We start from the raw sequence: 16371 nt of genomic DNA, 5'->3' as shown, positions 1-16371 counted from the left end.
AACCCTCTCTTTTTATTTGATTAAGAGGTCCCTCTTTCCATGAAGGTTCCGGCTCTAAAATGGGTAAAAGTGCATCCGGGAAGAAAAAAAACCATGGCCGGAACTCAGTGTACTTTTCCTATATGTATGTACATGTGGGTGGATGATTAGCACATGTGTGATAAAATTATTATGTAGCTGCACAATAATTTGTCTGCAAGGTAGCTTATAAATCACAAGTGAAGTGGCATCCAACCCTACGCCGAAGTTTGAGGAAAAAAAACATTAAAACATGTTTCAATGCAAGTAGTCCATTCAGCAAAGCATTTCTTCATTGTGATTATACATTTGATAGTAACAAATGTATAATCACTATTTTTACAAGTCAGTTACTTAAATACACAAAGAACATAATTTCACAATGGATTTGTGAACAATAATGTGAAACAATAAACATGCATTTTCTCTCGCTCTCTCTCCGCATATTGTATAATGGCGGAGGGGTGTCACGTCATTAAACATGTATGCATGGCCGCATTTTGAATTAATTGTATCCGCTTGTTTTTCAATTTTACCAAATGTATTTCATATACTTTGTAAAATATGTACGGTACATTTGTATGCAGTAGGCATTTCAAATGGCTATATTTGGTTCCATGCAGTCTAAAGAGAGTACAGTTTACACTTGGATTTACTCAGAATATAAGTGTGAAGTTAACGTTTAAATTTTACTGAGAGACTGAGACCAAATGTTCTTTTCAGAGTAAAATCTATACTCTACGAAATTTCCCATCGATCTCCATCCATCCATCCATCCATCCATCCATCCATCCATCCATCCATCCATCCATCCATCCATCCATCCATCCATCCATCCACCCATCCACCCATCCATCCATCCATCCAGACACACCACCGCATGGGCAATGGAAGTCACGCTGAGCCTGTAGGCGTCTGCGTGGACGTTTCCTTCAGGCCATTCTATAATGGAGGTGCATGTATATAGAGCAGCTACGCGCGAAATGAGGCGTTACCCCCCTTCCCTCTCTCGATCAATCACAAGGAGGGACAGTGGCCTCTTTTGATAGAAACGCCAAATTGTCATTGGGCAGAGGAAATCATGTGACAAGCCGCACGCTCTGATGCCGAGCCATGTCCTCTGGAAAGCAACAGTTCACCAATTCTAGAGGTCCCCTAACGACTCTGCCCACCCTGGCAGTGTAATTAATTTCACTTGTTTTAAATGACTCATCTCCCAAAAGCGGCTTATCCGAAACCAAGGAGAAGAAGGAGGAGGAGGAGATGAATTACACATTTGGCCTTGAAAGTGGTTTTATCAACAGCCAGCCGTCGCTCGCCGAGTGCCTGACATCCCTTCACGATCGCGATGCCTTCCAGAGTGCATCCATCACTGCCTCGACGCGGATTCCTCCTCCTGCCCCTCCTCCGGACGAGCCGGCTAGGGGCTCTGCAAAGCCGCAGCACGACGCGGCACCATCCGCTGCCGCGCAGTATGCGTGGATGAAGGAGAAGAAAAGCAGCAAGAGGACCGCAGGCTCCTCTCCGCTGCAAGGCAAGACATGATTGATTACTCCCATGTTCATAACTTCCATGTTATCTGCACGCATGCATGACAGGCCTTACGTGGTCGCCTTTTTTTTTTTTTTTTACATTTTAAATCATGTCTTCAAATCGTGATGGATTGTGCATCTGGCATGAATCCCCTCATGGCCATCATAAATCTTCCGCTGCATCACCGCAACTTTCACCTCGTGCACATTTTCAGGCGACACTTTCACTTATTCCTCGCTTAATTTCAGTTTCAGATTTAACAAGTGAGGCCGATTACCCCGCGGCGTCCTGCAGAAGGTTGAGGACGGCATACACGAACACGCAACTTTTGGAGTTGGAGAAAGAGTTCCACTTTAACAAGTACCTGTGCCGACCCAGACGGATGGAAATCGCCTCGTCGTTGGATTTAAGCGAAAAACAAGTCAAGGTGTGGTTCCAGAACCGAAGGATGAAGCACAAAAGACAGACACACAGCAAGGAGAATCAGGAAAGCAAATACGCCGAAGACTTTTTGGAGGATGAAGCTCAGGAGCCCCCTAGCAAGGGGGAAAGATGTTTTCAGCAAAATACTCCCAATTCACAATATAATGACGATGATGACTCAACTTTGTGCATGAGTGAGAAAACTGTGAAACATCCGAACTGCACGCCCACGGCTCCCATCTGTTCATCCACAATAGGCCCGGACAATGAGCTTTCCCATTCCTCCGGCAAGGACGTTTCTTTGCAGGAAGTTTATTCATCCTCGTTCTCCCCATGGTCCAATTCGGCCCAAAGTCCTTTGGCTTTATCACCTGAGACTTTGGAGTTTTTCTCAGAAACACTCACAACCATGGACTTGCACAATTTGATCTATTGAAACGGCTTTAATTAATTTCACTTTTTTTTTAATTCCCAAAGGGAATGCTTTTGTAAATGACCAAATGAGGTGAGTTTTGAAAAAACAACTATGGCTTTTACGGTTTTTACACTTTTTAGATTTTAACTATTTGTCGAGATGTTTTTTTTTCTAAAAATATATTTTGAATGTATCATTTTGAATGTAATATTGAGGTAAATTATGTTTGCTACAAAAATCTTTTCAAAAGTCCCTCAAAATAATAATAAAAAAAACCTTCTGAATTTGTCTATTACTCGACGCAGTTTCTGGATGTTCAACGAAACAAACACGACGATTTGCGGTGAGATTCGTCTGCTGGCAGTCAAGGAGGGCAAAAGCTACGACTTTTCTCGGCTCTCTAATTAAATTTTATTGCCTATAAAACTCACAGCAGTGAGGGTGCTTGTTTATTGGCTTTTTCGGCGTGTAATGCCTTCTTCAAATTAAGTATGCTTGCACTATTGTGGTTCCTCCAAACTTTTTTTTTTATAATAATCAACAATTGTACTTGGGAATTAATTAAAAGCTGTCTCTTCTTTTAGAATATAAAGGAAGGTTAATGTTTGTTTTTTTCATATTAGACTATTAGCTATTTAAAAACGTTTTTTCATGTTTGTGTTTTTTCTTTTTTTTGCATAAATTGAATACGAGAGACGCCAGAGGATGGATTTTTTTTTTTTTTTATCCCATTCATCAAAATGATGAAGCTGGTGAGCTGATGTTCATCTGGGTTTAATCACACACAACTATTTTGCTTACTGCTACTGTCACATTGAAAATATTAAACATATCCAATGTCCACGTTACTTTGAAAAAAATACTTTAAATAAAATTCCATTAAAAATCACTTTACATTTCTCAAACACACTTGCACACGCACGCACACACGCACGCACACACACGCACACGCACACGCACACACACACACACACACACACACACACACACACACGGGTGAAAGGTCAAGCTGGCTCTCCTTTCCTCCTCTAACCGGGAGGAACTACTGCCAGGTCAGGATAGGGTCATGGTTTGAATGCACACAAAGGATTTGATGATAAATTTAAACTGTGACATTGAAGAATTTTTGTACAGTAAAACATGATTAATTCAAATTGCAGTCCATAAAAAGGCTAACTGAAGTGAAAAGTTTATAACACAACATACTGACATTAGTCCACTTCACCTAGGCTGTGAAATGAATGAGGCCTGTCACAGGATGATTAATGAATGATTGACACTGCTACTCTAAAAACACATAACCTCTGCTTTTATCTCAAATATTACTACGCAATGCATAAAATACTCATATGCGCTCTCCTTTCTTTGTATACTACAGCAATAATAATAATAAATGACATGTCAATTCGTTAGACCTGTTGTTCTGTATGCCTTATTAGTGAATGAGCATGAACCTACCCCTGCTTATTGGGTGAGAGGGGGACTGGTCACCAGCCAATGGCAGGACACACACAGAAACATGACCTTTCTACGTGCAACTTGGACTCTTCAGGGAACATGCATGTTTTAGGAATGTGGGAGGAAGCCTTAGAACCAGAAAACCAACGCAAGCATGAAAGCTGCTTGCCAGTGATTCAAACCTGAGACCTCTGAACTGTAATGAGGAAAGGTCAATCACTATGTTGCCGTATAACCTCAAAAAGGGACATCAATGATCAATGCTTATCCTATTTCTGTGAGCTAATAGTGATTTCTGTTTTGGGTGTTACGAATGTGGAGGAATGAATAATGCAATATGTTTTCCAAAAAATTGTAAAAATCATTTCAGGTTGCCGTGGCATCTTGTTAAAGGCTATTTCAATTAATTCGCTTTTCTCTTGTATAGTTAAAGAGTGTAACGGAAGCAGAATAATGCCACGCAGATTTACAATGTTGTAGACTATGTACAGCATTTTATTGATAGGGGAAGGGATCGTCACTGCTATCAAAAGAAGAAACACCTTTCTGCCTATCAATAATCCCTGTTTAGATTTACAATGTTGACATACGCATCATAAACTAAACAGTCCCCTCCCCCTCCATTTGTCTGTGACATGTGCCAGGAGCCCAGCGTGATATTATCAAGAATCAATGTAAAATATGACAACGCTATTGTGCTGTGACTTTAATAGTGCGTCAAGCCCCATTAAAGCATCAAGTAGGCAATAGCTGTCTCATATATCGTCTGCATACGCAGAAAGGCCGATGCGCCCATAAACGTCACTGCGCGTGCGTGCGTTCGCGTGCCCGCCATTAAATAATGCACAGCTCACTTCCCCTTTTGGCGCGCTACTCACAGTTACTTCCGCATCACGTGATCTTTGTCTCAAGCTGGAATCCTGCTGCTCTAATCAACACAACAACATGCGAGTGGTTCCGGAGGAACTCGTCACTCTCATCTCAGGTAAAATACTGTTTTTAAACAACTCGCGAGACAACATATATATGTAAATTCTGTTGTTGTCATATTGTAACTTATGTGACTAAAACGTACTTCTTCACTGACTGTTTGTAAAAAGAGGAAGTAGAGACTTCCATATGTATGATGACATTTTGTTACGTTTTCTGTCCTTTCGAACGCGCACCTGTATTCAGTTTTACCCTTCAGTCAAATGTTTGAGTTATGCTTTTTTCCCCCTTAATATTTAGACCTTGAGACATTCCTCTGTGATGCCCTGAAAGGGGAAAACCTGAGCAAGAAGGTGAAAGATCAGAAAGAAGCATTCATTAAAAGGATTAAAGAAGTCAAATTGAGGTACCATGAATCCTCTGCCTGTATATCCATATACAATACTAATAATACCTCTGTTTTCTTCACAACAGCTTTCCACATGATTTCAAGGAGAAAAGTACGTTATTTTTAAGCTACTTTGCTATTCATATAACATTTTAACCCTGGAGAACCCACGGGGTAGGTTGCTAATGGTATTTTGTCAGGAGAAAAGAGTTCTTGGGTTCTCTTAATACCACACTACCATGTAGTCCTATATATGTTTGACAACGTTCATTTTGATGGTGTCATGAAGTTGTGAAAAATGTTTAACTAGGGGCGAATGGTAATTTAATTTCACTCAATGGCACAAGTGTCAAATTCAGGGCACAAAGAGCTAGCTCCCCAAGTCATTTTATTTGGTCTCACAACTTCCCAGACTTTTTCACCATGAGTCACTAACACATAAGGGTGTCAGAAGCTTTCGCACTCTCCAATGTCACCATAAGTAAACAAACATGACAGAAACAGAACGATTGAGAAAACAGTGTAATTGGCTTAAATGATGATTTTAGCATTCTTCCCTAGCGCCGTAGTACGACTGTGTGGTGTCTAGATTTTATGTGTGGTAAATTGCTTCGAAGGGAGATGGAAGACCAACTGTAATGCACACTATAACACATACATTGAATCCAAATAGACGTGGGGGAAATTCAGACGTTTAACAATATCATTCGAGGACTGCCTAATAATTGACTTTTCTGTTGCTTGGATTAATGGTATAAACATATTCTACTCTTTTATATTTGGGAGCATGCTTTACTCTAACCACACTTTGTTGGTAAACAAACACATTGCAGCTCCGCATTTTGCAACCTTTGAATTCTGATGAACCTTGAACTTTTAACCAAGGTGCTGTTATTTTTGGTATACTGTTACGACCCCCAGTGATTATACAGTACATTTATGTGGTTTCACCATTATAACCGTACCCCTGAGGGCACCCATACCTACCACATGGCCCGCAATAAACACAGTTTATTGGGCAGTTTCTCCTTTGTTGTGCCATCATATTGACCAGTAGGCCTCCTTCAGGTGAAGAGGACTCAGGTGAAGATGAGGAGGAGCCAGACAGCAGCAACAACGATGGCGGTTCGTTGCAGTCTGAGCGCGCTGACAGGGAGGAGGAGACCTATGAGGGTAAAAGCACTCTCAACGAGTTATTTGCTAAGATGTTGCTTGTTGTGAGCGAGTCTTTCCTTTAAACAAAGTGACTTGGAGTGTCACAGTGAGAGAGACATTCCAACTGTAACTTGGCAACACACTTTGGGAAGACATTTGAGAGCGTAACTGTTTTTCCCGCCACCTGTTTTACTGCACAAGAGTGTTTTATTGCTTGCAGACACACTGAAGTACTAAGTCTGAGAAAAACATTACCAAATGTAGAGATTTAACTCTGTGCTCTTCAATGCATAACCTTTACACGAGCTCAGGGTTTCTAAAGTTTTGCCTGGGTACCGCACATTTTTAAGCAGCCCGCGGCAAATACAAAATATGACATTTGCATACTTTCAAACTATCTCAATTCATGCGGCAGGTTCATGATTTTCAACCCTATCTCCCACAGATCCCACAGATCTATAATCCCCTCCCCCCCCTTTTTTTTTCATTTTCATAACCCAAAGGTAGCATGTTTGCATTTAACACACTCCACTAGGCTGCACTCTGCTATGAATAAATTAGTAGAGCTTTTCTACTGTATTGCAGTGGCGGTCCGTGACTTTCACACGTACGCCTTCTGTGATGTCAGATTTTCGAATGCGCACATGTACGCAATACTGGGCTACACAGGCTTTTTTTTTCCCGGAGCTTTTAAACGTCAATAAACCCCTATCAGCCCTTTAAACTTGTCATTATACGCGATGCTGTAAAAAACTTTAATAAATTAATATTTCAAATTAAATATCCACAAATTTTATGAAGTCCATATTACAAATCGCAGTTTAAGATAACATCATTTTATTTCATTACTATTAATTGAATATGAACGAAATAAAATAACAAAAAGAAAAAAAGAACAGAATATGGAGCATAATTTTATAAATTAAAAACATATATTCAGTAAAAATGAATTTAAAATGAAATTGACTTTCATTAGAGTTATTATAATTGTTATAGTTTATTATAGTTATGATAATGATGTCAGGCAATGTTAGGCCTGCAGAGAAGGCCTTGCTGGCCCTGACGGTCCACCACTGCTGTATTGTATACATGCAAGACTGCCATTCAATTTTAAAATAATAGAATTTATTTCAGAATAAAGGAAAATCAGTTTCAAAAAAGATCTCTTCCACTTTCTGCTCTGTGTCAAGGTCCGATTTATGAGCATTGATGTTCCTCAAGTGACTGTTTTAAAAATGGTCAGCTTACTACAGTTTGGTTTTTGTTCTGAATATGCAGATGGGATTTGATTACTTTTCAGGACAGGGGTGGCTCTAGTTTATTGGAATACCCAAAGTCTTGAAAATCCCAAAATTTTTGCCTCATCACTCTAAAAGCAATATACAGTATATCATCGTTTGCATGATTGATTTTAGTGTGTTTGGTACATAAAAATCCAACAATACCCCTGGTCTAGTATTTTCAAGAAATGCTAATTTTATGGCATTACATTGACCTACATTCCACTCACTTGCTTTTCCTGTATTTATCTGTTATTATTTATACAACCTATTTGCTTTGGGTTATGAGACAGACACGTGCTGTCGTGTGACCCCTTCACTAATCCAACCAAACCACTTGTGTTTGACTCAACGGTGCCATACAGTCACATGGCTTCACACAAAGTCTTACTGATTATTATTGCATTTGTGGAGTTTGAATTAAGCAGCAACGCCCCCCTGATTTTTATCCATGTGTGTGTGTGTGTGTGTGTGTGTGTGGGGGGGGGGGGGGGGGGGGGGGGGGGCGTCCATTTTGCCCTTTGCTGTGGTTTAAAAATATCACAGTTGCTCAGGTAACGACCAATTATGATGGCTCACCTGTTTTCTGAAGTTGGTCGCCACCTAAGCTGCGTTTCGGCATCATTTCAGCCATGAGCAACTGTGATGTAATGGTCACGTGATTTCACCTTTAAGGGAACCATGGCCATAACGACGACATGCGATGCAGTCAGAAGTGGTGCCATGCCTCTGGCCTACCTTACCCGCTATGAAAAAGAACAGCTTATGCCATGCGCAGTCTGTCTGCCCCAAAACATCCACATCTAACAGGTAGTGAAAAATCCATGATATAAAAATCAATATGTGAAATCTGCAAAAAATTAAAAAAAAAAAATCAACCGCAACAGTGCACGGAATGACTGTACAGTAATTATTTGGTAGACTATTTGCTTTTAGTTATCATTCTACTGGAACATTACTTACTTACTTACTTACTTACTTAATTACTTACTTAAATATGGTTTCCCCCCACTTCTATCTACACACACATCGATAATCGAGCTATGTTACATCTCATTGACTCATGCAAGTGTACAGTACCTAATATGATAATAAGGTGACCGGTGATGCATGTCTGTTCACATTTCAAAATAAGTGTCAGGGAAGTCCAAGTGAAGTGGCGATTCAGAGGGCTGGGGGTTTATGGCCCGTAAGCAGCTGCCACTTTTATGGTGTCTCTTTCACACAAAGCAACTTTGACACAGCAGTTGAACATTTGCATTGAAGTTGCACAGTGCAGTGATGAGGCAAAATGTTCCCCGGATGCGCTCTCAAGTTTGTTTGTTTTTTTTGGACCACCAACATCTGATTGTGGATATTAGCTACAAGTTAGAACGCATATATTGCTGTTTTACTAGTGAAAAGTTTGAAATGGCTGTCACGCTTTCAGGTTCCCACCAGTCCCCACCAGTGGCAGTGCAAGACCTGCAGTCTATTCTCATGTCAGGATACCTGGAAAAACGCAGGAAGGGTGTGTGGTCTGTTAATAATATACACATGTGAAGCATTATTCCTAACACCTGCACAATATACTGTATACACTATACTGTAAGCTTCAGCTCACCCAAGACCTGACAAGGGATTTCTCAAAAGGGTGTTTTGTAGAGCTGTGTAGTTTTTGCTAAATAGGCCAGCCAAAACATTAGACATGCCAGCTCTTACATTGGAATTTCATTGAGCTACTCACCCTATATGTTGACAAATGCAAAGTTTGTCATAGACACGGCCACACAATTTCTTAGTCTTTAGTTGTTGCATTAGAAAAAAATGCAATGTCAATGACTGTTTTCCAAGCTTAATTGTTTAATTTTGACAGATCACAGTTTTTTTGGCCAGGAGTGGCAGAAGAGATGGTGCGCTCTTAACTATCGCACCTTTTACTATTATGGCCATGAGAAAGGTATTGTTTTACTTTTTTGTTTTTTCTAGTTAGTGTGCCGCATAGACTGGATGTGGTTCTGAGAATTTGACCTTGATGTTGTTGCCGTGTGACAGACAAGCAGCAGAAAGGCGAGTTCAACATTGATGGCTACAACGTCAAAATGAACAGTAACTTACGGAAAGACGCCAAGAAGGACTTTTGTTTTGAAGTCTCAGCTCCCGACAAGCGAGACTATCAGGTACCAAACATTCATTGTGCCTTTTTGTCAAATGTCTGTGTGCATGTATTACATTTTTCTTCTGGAAATGTATTCATTGATTTGACACTGCTGCTTTCGCAATGCTACAGGCTTGCATACATATTTATTTATCTAGCTTGTGGAGCGCGTTTGTGATTCATGAATGCTGTGTTTGTTTATGGTAAGTGCTACATGAATAATTGGTCTCTGTCATATTTTTGCTTGTTGTTTCATTAGTTCTGTGCTTCATCTGTGAAAGAGGCAAGGGAATGGGTAAAATGGATAGACCTTGTTTTGAAAGGTTTGTCACTACTACTACTACTACTACTACTACTACAGGGTTTCTGTGGGTTATTAGAAAGCATGAACAATTATTCAATTTATTTTATGGAAATAAAGGCCTAAAATTGCATAAAAATGCATTAAATATGATGTATAAGGGCATTGGAAAAACATTGTTGCACTTGCTTTATTTTGATATAAACTTTTGTTTCTTCATGTTCTAATTAATGTGCTCTTAATTCGAAAAAATAAAAACATTTTGTACTGACAGACTTGAAATGTCAATAACCCCAACATTATTCAATGTTTCACGCAGATCTTTTAATGATCTTTTTACCTTCAAAAAACTTTATGAATTACACTAAAATTACTGTATCAATGAGCTGATGGATCACATTTGTATTAAACCAGAATGTGTTCACTACTGTTGACAAGGGTATGAAAAACCCGCTGTACATTAACATCAGATATAAAATTTGCAATTAATTTGATATTAGAACCGAGTTAACTTGTAATCATAGAAATTGTAGCTTTTTTCTATGGAGTGTGTGTGTGTGTGTGTGTGTGTGTGTGTGTGTGTGTGTGTGTGTGTGTCTGTGTGTATTTGCAGTAGGAGTTGGACATTTAATTATATTTAAGTTGAATTAAAAGCATCATTTATTTAGATTTGCTGATACCTACAGAAACCCTGTACTACTAATACTATTAATTTTGGCCTCAGCACCAGCCACATGGGGTTCTTAAAAGTTCTCCAAATGTGCTCGTAGACAAGTCTGGTATCATCCAAGAAGAGGAAGATGAAGATTTGGAGAAGGAGGAACAGGTTATGTATGACGATGTGGGACTTGCACCTGATACAGATATCTATGAAGTGCTCCCAGGTAAAAATATGCAGTGTCACACAAAAAATATCTAGTTTATAATGACAGTCTATATGTTGTTATTAATTCACTCTAGCTGGATATAATTAATTTTGTTGGTAGCTAAAAAGACAACATGGATGTTAAAAGTGGTGTAAGACAGCACCGTCACGGTAGTAACTTTTTCTAAATACAAATATGATAACTAGCATTTTGTATGAGGGAAAAAAAAACTCCATGGGCATCGCTGTGTACTCTCGTCCGATGTTATTTTCTGTAATTCCAATTTGTCTTCCCCCAGCTGTTAGAAATTGCTGAGGCAACACAAATCATTTGTGATTCATGATAAAACTTTACAACTGAAATAAACTTTTTGGCTATCTAGCAGACGCGGCATCGTAGATCAAAGGAATGGCTTGGATGCTTTTTCGTGATCCCGCCGCACATTTTCCTTGTCACTCGGTGCAGAATTGGTGGGGCAAGCGGAAGAGGGCCCAAAGCCCAATTAAAAAATTGGCCCATGCCTGCTACGCACACTGGGCTGTTTGAATGACAAACTAGGGGCTGACAAAACAGCACTATGAGGATTACGAGACAAGTTTATTTATACACATTCATTTCCCAATTGAATCATCGCTCTGTATTAGATATAAAATGCCAAATTGAATGGAAGAAAATGCCATCAGGTGCCCCTTGACATTAATCAGTAAGTGCTACACTTTTGTTGGTTCAACAGAAAGTACAGGAAAGAAGAAGTAAGATTTGTCGGGGAAGTTCTAAAAGTATGCAACCCTAGAAATATATTGCAGCTTTCTTAACAAACTTCCTTTTACGATAAGGGCTGTTTGTGTTTGCTTTTTAAGTCAAATACTGAATTTGAAACGCTTAATTTTCCTGTTTTTATTATAATGTGTCTAGACACAAGCATCGACTACCAGAACTACTACCAGGGCTTGTGGGACTGTGAAGGGGACCACCCAGATGAACTGTCCTTCAAGCGTGGAGACACCATTTATATACTGAGCAAGGTAATGAAAACCTGCCTTGACTAAAACCTAAAATGTAGATATTTTCCCTAATGCGCCAACTCAACAGCAATGTTGAGTGAGGTGCTGCTAAGCCAGGACCACCTAAATAAAGTTATTCCTAGGCCCTGGGAGGAACTAGTTCTTGATATCCTTTTACTGGCAGCACCTGGCCCGCTGCCTGGAACTTGGGGCCGACTGGGCCGCAGTCAGCCTCTCACTCTCTGATGGGGATTAGATGTGTCACGACGGAAACTGTTTTAGTGCTGTTGGCTCACCGTTCCGTTCCATCACGTCCATCTGGGCCGCCTCAGCGCGCTTCCGCTGCCGCCTTCAGCCCACACACCTATCAGACGTCTCGCTCACCTCGCCAAATAGGAATGTGTGTTCTCAGGAAGCCAAGGCCCAGTCTGACACGCTATTCAGAGCAGGCGAGGACGTGTGCTGGACGTCCAATTTCCGAGGCTTGTCAGCTCGCTAGAGAGTGTGGAGCGCTGAGAGGACTTTTTTTTGACTAGGCAACGAAACAAGAGCATTTTTGTTACTTCAGGTGACTAGAATAGCACTTTTGTTGCATCTACCACACGTATGCTTTCAAATAAGAGGGCAAATAAGGAAAACAGCTTCAGCTCTGTGTGTGAAACGTTATCCTTGGGAGGCTGGATGGAATCTTGGTGCATGTTGCTAATTATGACTTGCTTCCAGCTTGCCAGCTCATTCTTGTAGTCTAGTCTGCCATCTAGTGGCCATTGAATGCAGTCACTCACACAGCCAAGGATAAACAAATCACACTGCATTAAAATAGATAATTATTTAATAAAATAAATCACATTTTACTACTAGTTATCATGCGAGTACAGTGATTGCCCACAACATTAAGTAAATCTGCAGTCTAATGAGCTCCAGTTTAACAGCTTTATCAAGATGATGATGAGCACCGCATCCAAGGTGTTTTTAGTATGCTGCCCTTCTCATGTCACTAAACTAAATAGAAATTGTTGTTTGAATGCAGTTTGACACCACAGTTAAATCCGCAACCATAATAAATATGCACGTGATAATGGTTCCATATTCATTTTAAATATTACCAGTAACAAAGGTTTATTCTTGATCATTTCCAAATACTAATGCAGTACGAGTTTGAGAAATTACAGGTTTTTTTTTCCCTATCAAACATTTTCATTTTTTAACCAAGTTGAAATTCCCAAGTCTTACATTTGTTGTTTAATGACAGTGTTGATCAACAAAATGAATAATGTCCCTTTCACTGTTGTGAGGAACTGAACGAAACAAAGCAGACAAACGTTTCAGTGCTCAATGGCCAAATGCTTGTTTATGACTCCTCTCTTTGTGCACGGAAAAGGGCCAAGAATCAAGTTGCCCTTTCACTCGGACCGCCAGCGCCATTAGCTGGAACCTTGGTGTTGGGGGTTGTGGCCCACTGCGAGGGCAATGACCATAAAACCTGTCTGGGCTGCAGCAGCAGGGACAGCCGACTCCTTGCTCCCCTCCCAATTCTCCTTTTCATCCCTCCCCCATTCCTCAGCTCAGAAATAGCTGTAGTGTTACAGCTGCGGGACCCCCCAGTCGGGCCTGAGTGTTGATTATCGTGCCCGAGGAGGGGGCTGCTTTGTCCAGATATGCCACACCAAACCCGCTCCCTTTTTCTCCTCCCCCTGGCTCAAGTCACAGCACATAAAACTAATGGGGAAAACTAACGTCTCACTTCCTTTAAGTGGCTGGAATGGTTGATAAAATGTAAACACTGTCCCAACATAATGCTGCTGCTCTGTGATGTTACTGTACCCCATATTAACTCACCCCTTAACACATACTGTCCAATATGCGCTTGTAAACAGATGCACCGATTGTACCTTTAGCCGTAGGTATTAAAGTGACAGACGGCGTTACTTGCTGACCAAGGCTTCTGTGTGTTGAAGTGTTTGTCGCCAGTGAAGGGTGCCATTAGTCGTTTGTCTAGCTTTCTCTCTCATGTTGGGTCCCGCACCCACTCAATTCACGACTTAATTTGTCAGCTACAACTGCACAATGAGGTGTTGCCACTTTCAAAGGCTAGTGGCAGGAAGTTGTTATATGCACACATGGGCCACTCTGCTCCGTTATCAAGAGGCTTGTGGTAAAATGTCACTTTTATCACGTGACAAGCAGATAGAACGGTTGTGACAAGAAGGATCCTTGCGACTGATAGCAGTTGTTTTTACAATGTGGAGCTGATAAGTGAGTTTCACAAAACATATACAGTAGTACGTCACTTTTACAGTATTTGGATCACATTCACAGGTGGGCGTAATGTAGACCTGAATGTGGACTAAAAATGGTGTCTCAATTTTCTCGTGATATTTTCCTCATAAATTAAAAAAGTTGTTTTATGTGATCTATTAATTGCTGTCACAGATTAATATTTTTGATTTTATTATTCAATCCAATAGACAATTTATTTTTTATTTTTTCCTCACCTTTTGTATGTTTGCCAATTATTGTTGTTGATTTGCTATGATTAATTTCCTATTTCCGCTTTGCGCTTGTGGTGGTTAGTTCAGGGCATTTGGCGTCTTCAAGATTTTCTCACGACAAGTTGTGCAATTAAATGCTGGCGGCCCCAAACGAGATTGAAATAGCTTTCTACCCTCGCCGACACTCGCCAGCCTTCGCCTCTGAGTAGGGAAGAGGCTTTAAAACATGTAACAACAATTAAGCAATATCACACAAGAGGGTTTGTTTTTTGATTAAACATAAACTATAATTACGGTAGTCTGTTTTCATGAAATACTCCAAAAACCAATTCATTTTGGGGGGCTGAAATCAAGGGATTTGGACAATTTTATGCTGAACTATGGCTCTAAAGTATTGTTATTATACTTGATTCATTTGATAATTGAAATTTGACAGCTCTGGATCAATCACAAACGGATTTGTTTTTTTTTTGGTAGTCATGAAGAATGCCTTCTCGAATACATCGTCTACAGAGTATATCAGTTTAATTGATTTGTTGTTATCACATTCTGGGGACCAGAAATATTTACTCCATGGCAAATTATGGGTGAATGCTACAGTGTAATAGCAATCCCGAGATCTCATGTAAATATGTGGTTCCCCTAGGAGCTGAGAGAAACACTCGGATGACGCCACTGTAATCTCATTTTTTTTTTCTGACACGCTTTTAATCTTGCAGAAAAAGTCCAGTATTTTCAGTCGATAGTGTACATGTTTGGACTAAGAATAATGGTAGTTTAGCCTTCCCAAATGAGCCACAGATTCAAGCAATGGCTCTGCTATTAAGCATGACAGAAACAAGGAGGAAGAATAATATCATTTTTCTTGTTGTTGTCTTTTGTTTTGTTTCTTGGACACACAACAGCGTTCGCCCTGTAAGTGGTTACAGATGTGGTCAGGTCTGGCTTTCAGACTCTGTGCAGGTTCCTGTTCCTCCCTATTGTGGAGTTCCCTGTGTTGATTCATGTCCCGGCCAAGACTTTGATGTGAGGTCAGGCTCTTGGTCAAAGAGAGAGGCGAGACGCGTCTCCATGGGGTCCTCCACGCACCTAGCTTTGCTAGCAGCCACTCAGAGGGACTTGTACTTTACCTCGCTGTGACAGATTTATATGTGATGGCTTTTACGTACATTGAGGCTGATGTGTGCATAATCAGGCAGTCAGCAGGAAATGTGATGATAAATGTGAGCAGAAAATAATGCAATGTAATGTTCAAGCATTTGAACTTCTAAGGTCAGACACAATTTGCGCATCTGCTTAAATCTGTATTAAAATTATTAATTTTATTTTAAGAGTCATTAAACAGTGGGGAAACAGTTGTTAGCACCCTGTTAATTGCTCCTCTCTCTTTTCTCTAAGCCAGTCTTAACTTTTAGTAAGAATTAAAAGAGATATGTGTGTGTTTGTGTGTGTGTGTGTTTTTGGCTGCTTTTCATCATCCATCATCTTAAATGATTTTGCATCTGTCTTCCTCTTCCTTCAGGAATACCAGAGCTATGGTTGGTGGGTTGGAGAAAAAAATGGAAATATCGGAATTGTGCCAAGAAGCTACCTGCTGGAGCTCTATGCTTTATAAATACAATATGGTGAGAGGAGCGTATAGTTAATATTTTGCTTTCATTAAAATATACTTGCTTGCATGCCCACAGTCACTGTGATGTTCTATTATTTAACTTAATTGTTTTGCTCCACCCCCCCCCCCCCCTCCCCCCCAACAAATACAATATACAGATACTTCTCTTTTTCTCAACTGGTGGGTGGGGTCTAAACCCTTTTTGAGGTATTCATGTATTCTAGTAAAAAAATTACAGAGGGTATAACATACTGTATTACATAGCTGTTAAAATCGGTGTGCAATGAACGAGTTTGTACAGCAACATAAGAATATATTTCCTTGCCCTCTTTACTGCTTTTTTAATATATATATATATA

At 40.1% G+C, this 16371-nt stretch overlaps 2 protein-coding genes across 3 annotated transcripts in view; both read left to right on the top strand.

Moving 5' to 3' along the window:
* The first annotated feature begins 1207 nt into the window (after nucleotides 1-1207).
* Nucleotides 1208-2528, top strand: LOC148426643 (homeobox protein Hox-A2b-like). The gene is made up of 2 exons (XM_088410406.1): nucleotides 1208-1552; nucleotides 1800-2528. The coding sequence occupies exons 1-2, from the start codon at nucleotides 1282-1284 to the stop codon at nucleotides 2408-2410; spliced, it is 882 nt and encodes a 293-aa protein (XP_088266532.1). The 5' UTR covers nucleotides 1208-1281; the 3' UTR covers nucleotides 2411-2528.
* A 2203-nt stretch (nucleotides 2529-4731) lies between these two features.
* The window catches only part of LOC148426642 (src kinase-associated phosphoprotein 2-like), a 31210-nt gene continuing 19570 nt past the window's right edge, over nucleotides 4732-16371 (top strand). The window contains exons 1-11 of one of the 2 annotated variants that reach the window (XR_015865064.1): nucleotides 4732-4832; nucleotides 5078-5183; nucleotides 5252-5277; nucleotides 6234-6338; nucleotides 9030-9110; nucleotides 9456-9539; nucleotides 9635-9759; nucleotides 9997-10060; nucleotides 10809-10922; nucleotides 11820-11929; nucleotides 15923-16025. Coding sequence is in view for 1 of the 2 variants with exons in the window: in XM_088410463.1 (XP_088266589.1) it covers nucleotides 4793-4832; nucleotides 5078-5183; nucleotides 5252-5277; nucleotides 6234-6338; nucleotides 9030-9110; nucleotides 9456-9539; nucleotides 9635-9759; nucleotides 9997-10060; nucleotides 10809-10922; nucleotides 11820-11929; nucleotides 15923-16015 (948 nt within the window). In the remaining variant the exon portion in view is untranslated. Of the gene's footprint in view, nucleotides 4833-5077; nucleotides 5184-5251; nucleotides 5278-6233; nucleotides 6339-9029; nucleotides 9111-9455; nucleotides 9540-9634; nucleotides 9760-9996; nucleotides 10061-10808; nucleotides 10923-11819; nucleotides 11930-15922; nucleotides 16086-16371 lie in introns of those variants that run through there. The other variant, XM_088410463.1, reaches the window with a different exon arrangement.

This window comes from Hippichthys cyanospilos, chromosome 3, assembly GCF_059441005.1.
Source record: "Hippichthys cyanospilos isolate Australia breed blue-spotted pipefish chromosome 3, RoL_Hcya_1.0, whole genome shotgun sequence".
NCBI lineage: Eukaryota > Metazoa > Chordata > Actinopteri > Syngnathiformes > Syngnathidae > Hippichthys > Hippichthys cyanospilos.
Note: the sequence above shows the minus strand (reverse complement) of the source record. Positions and strands in the feature narration are given on the sequence as shown.

Bases quoted from the DNA above. Each gene is read 5' to 3' on its own strand.
- LOC148426643 (XM_088410406.1), top strand. From the start codon at position 1,282: ATGAATTACACATTTGGCCTTGAAAGTGGTTTTATCAACAGCCAGCCG. The intron at 1,553-1,799 runs GCAAGACATGAT...GCTTAATTTCAG, and splicing joins AGGCTCCTCTCCGCTGCAAG to TTTCAGATTTAACAAGTGAG.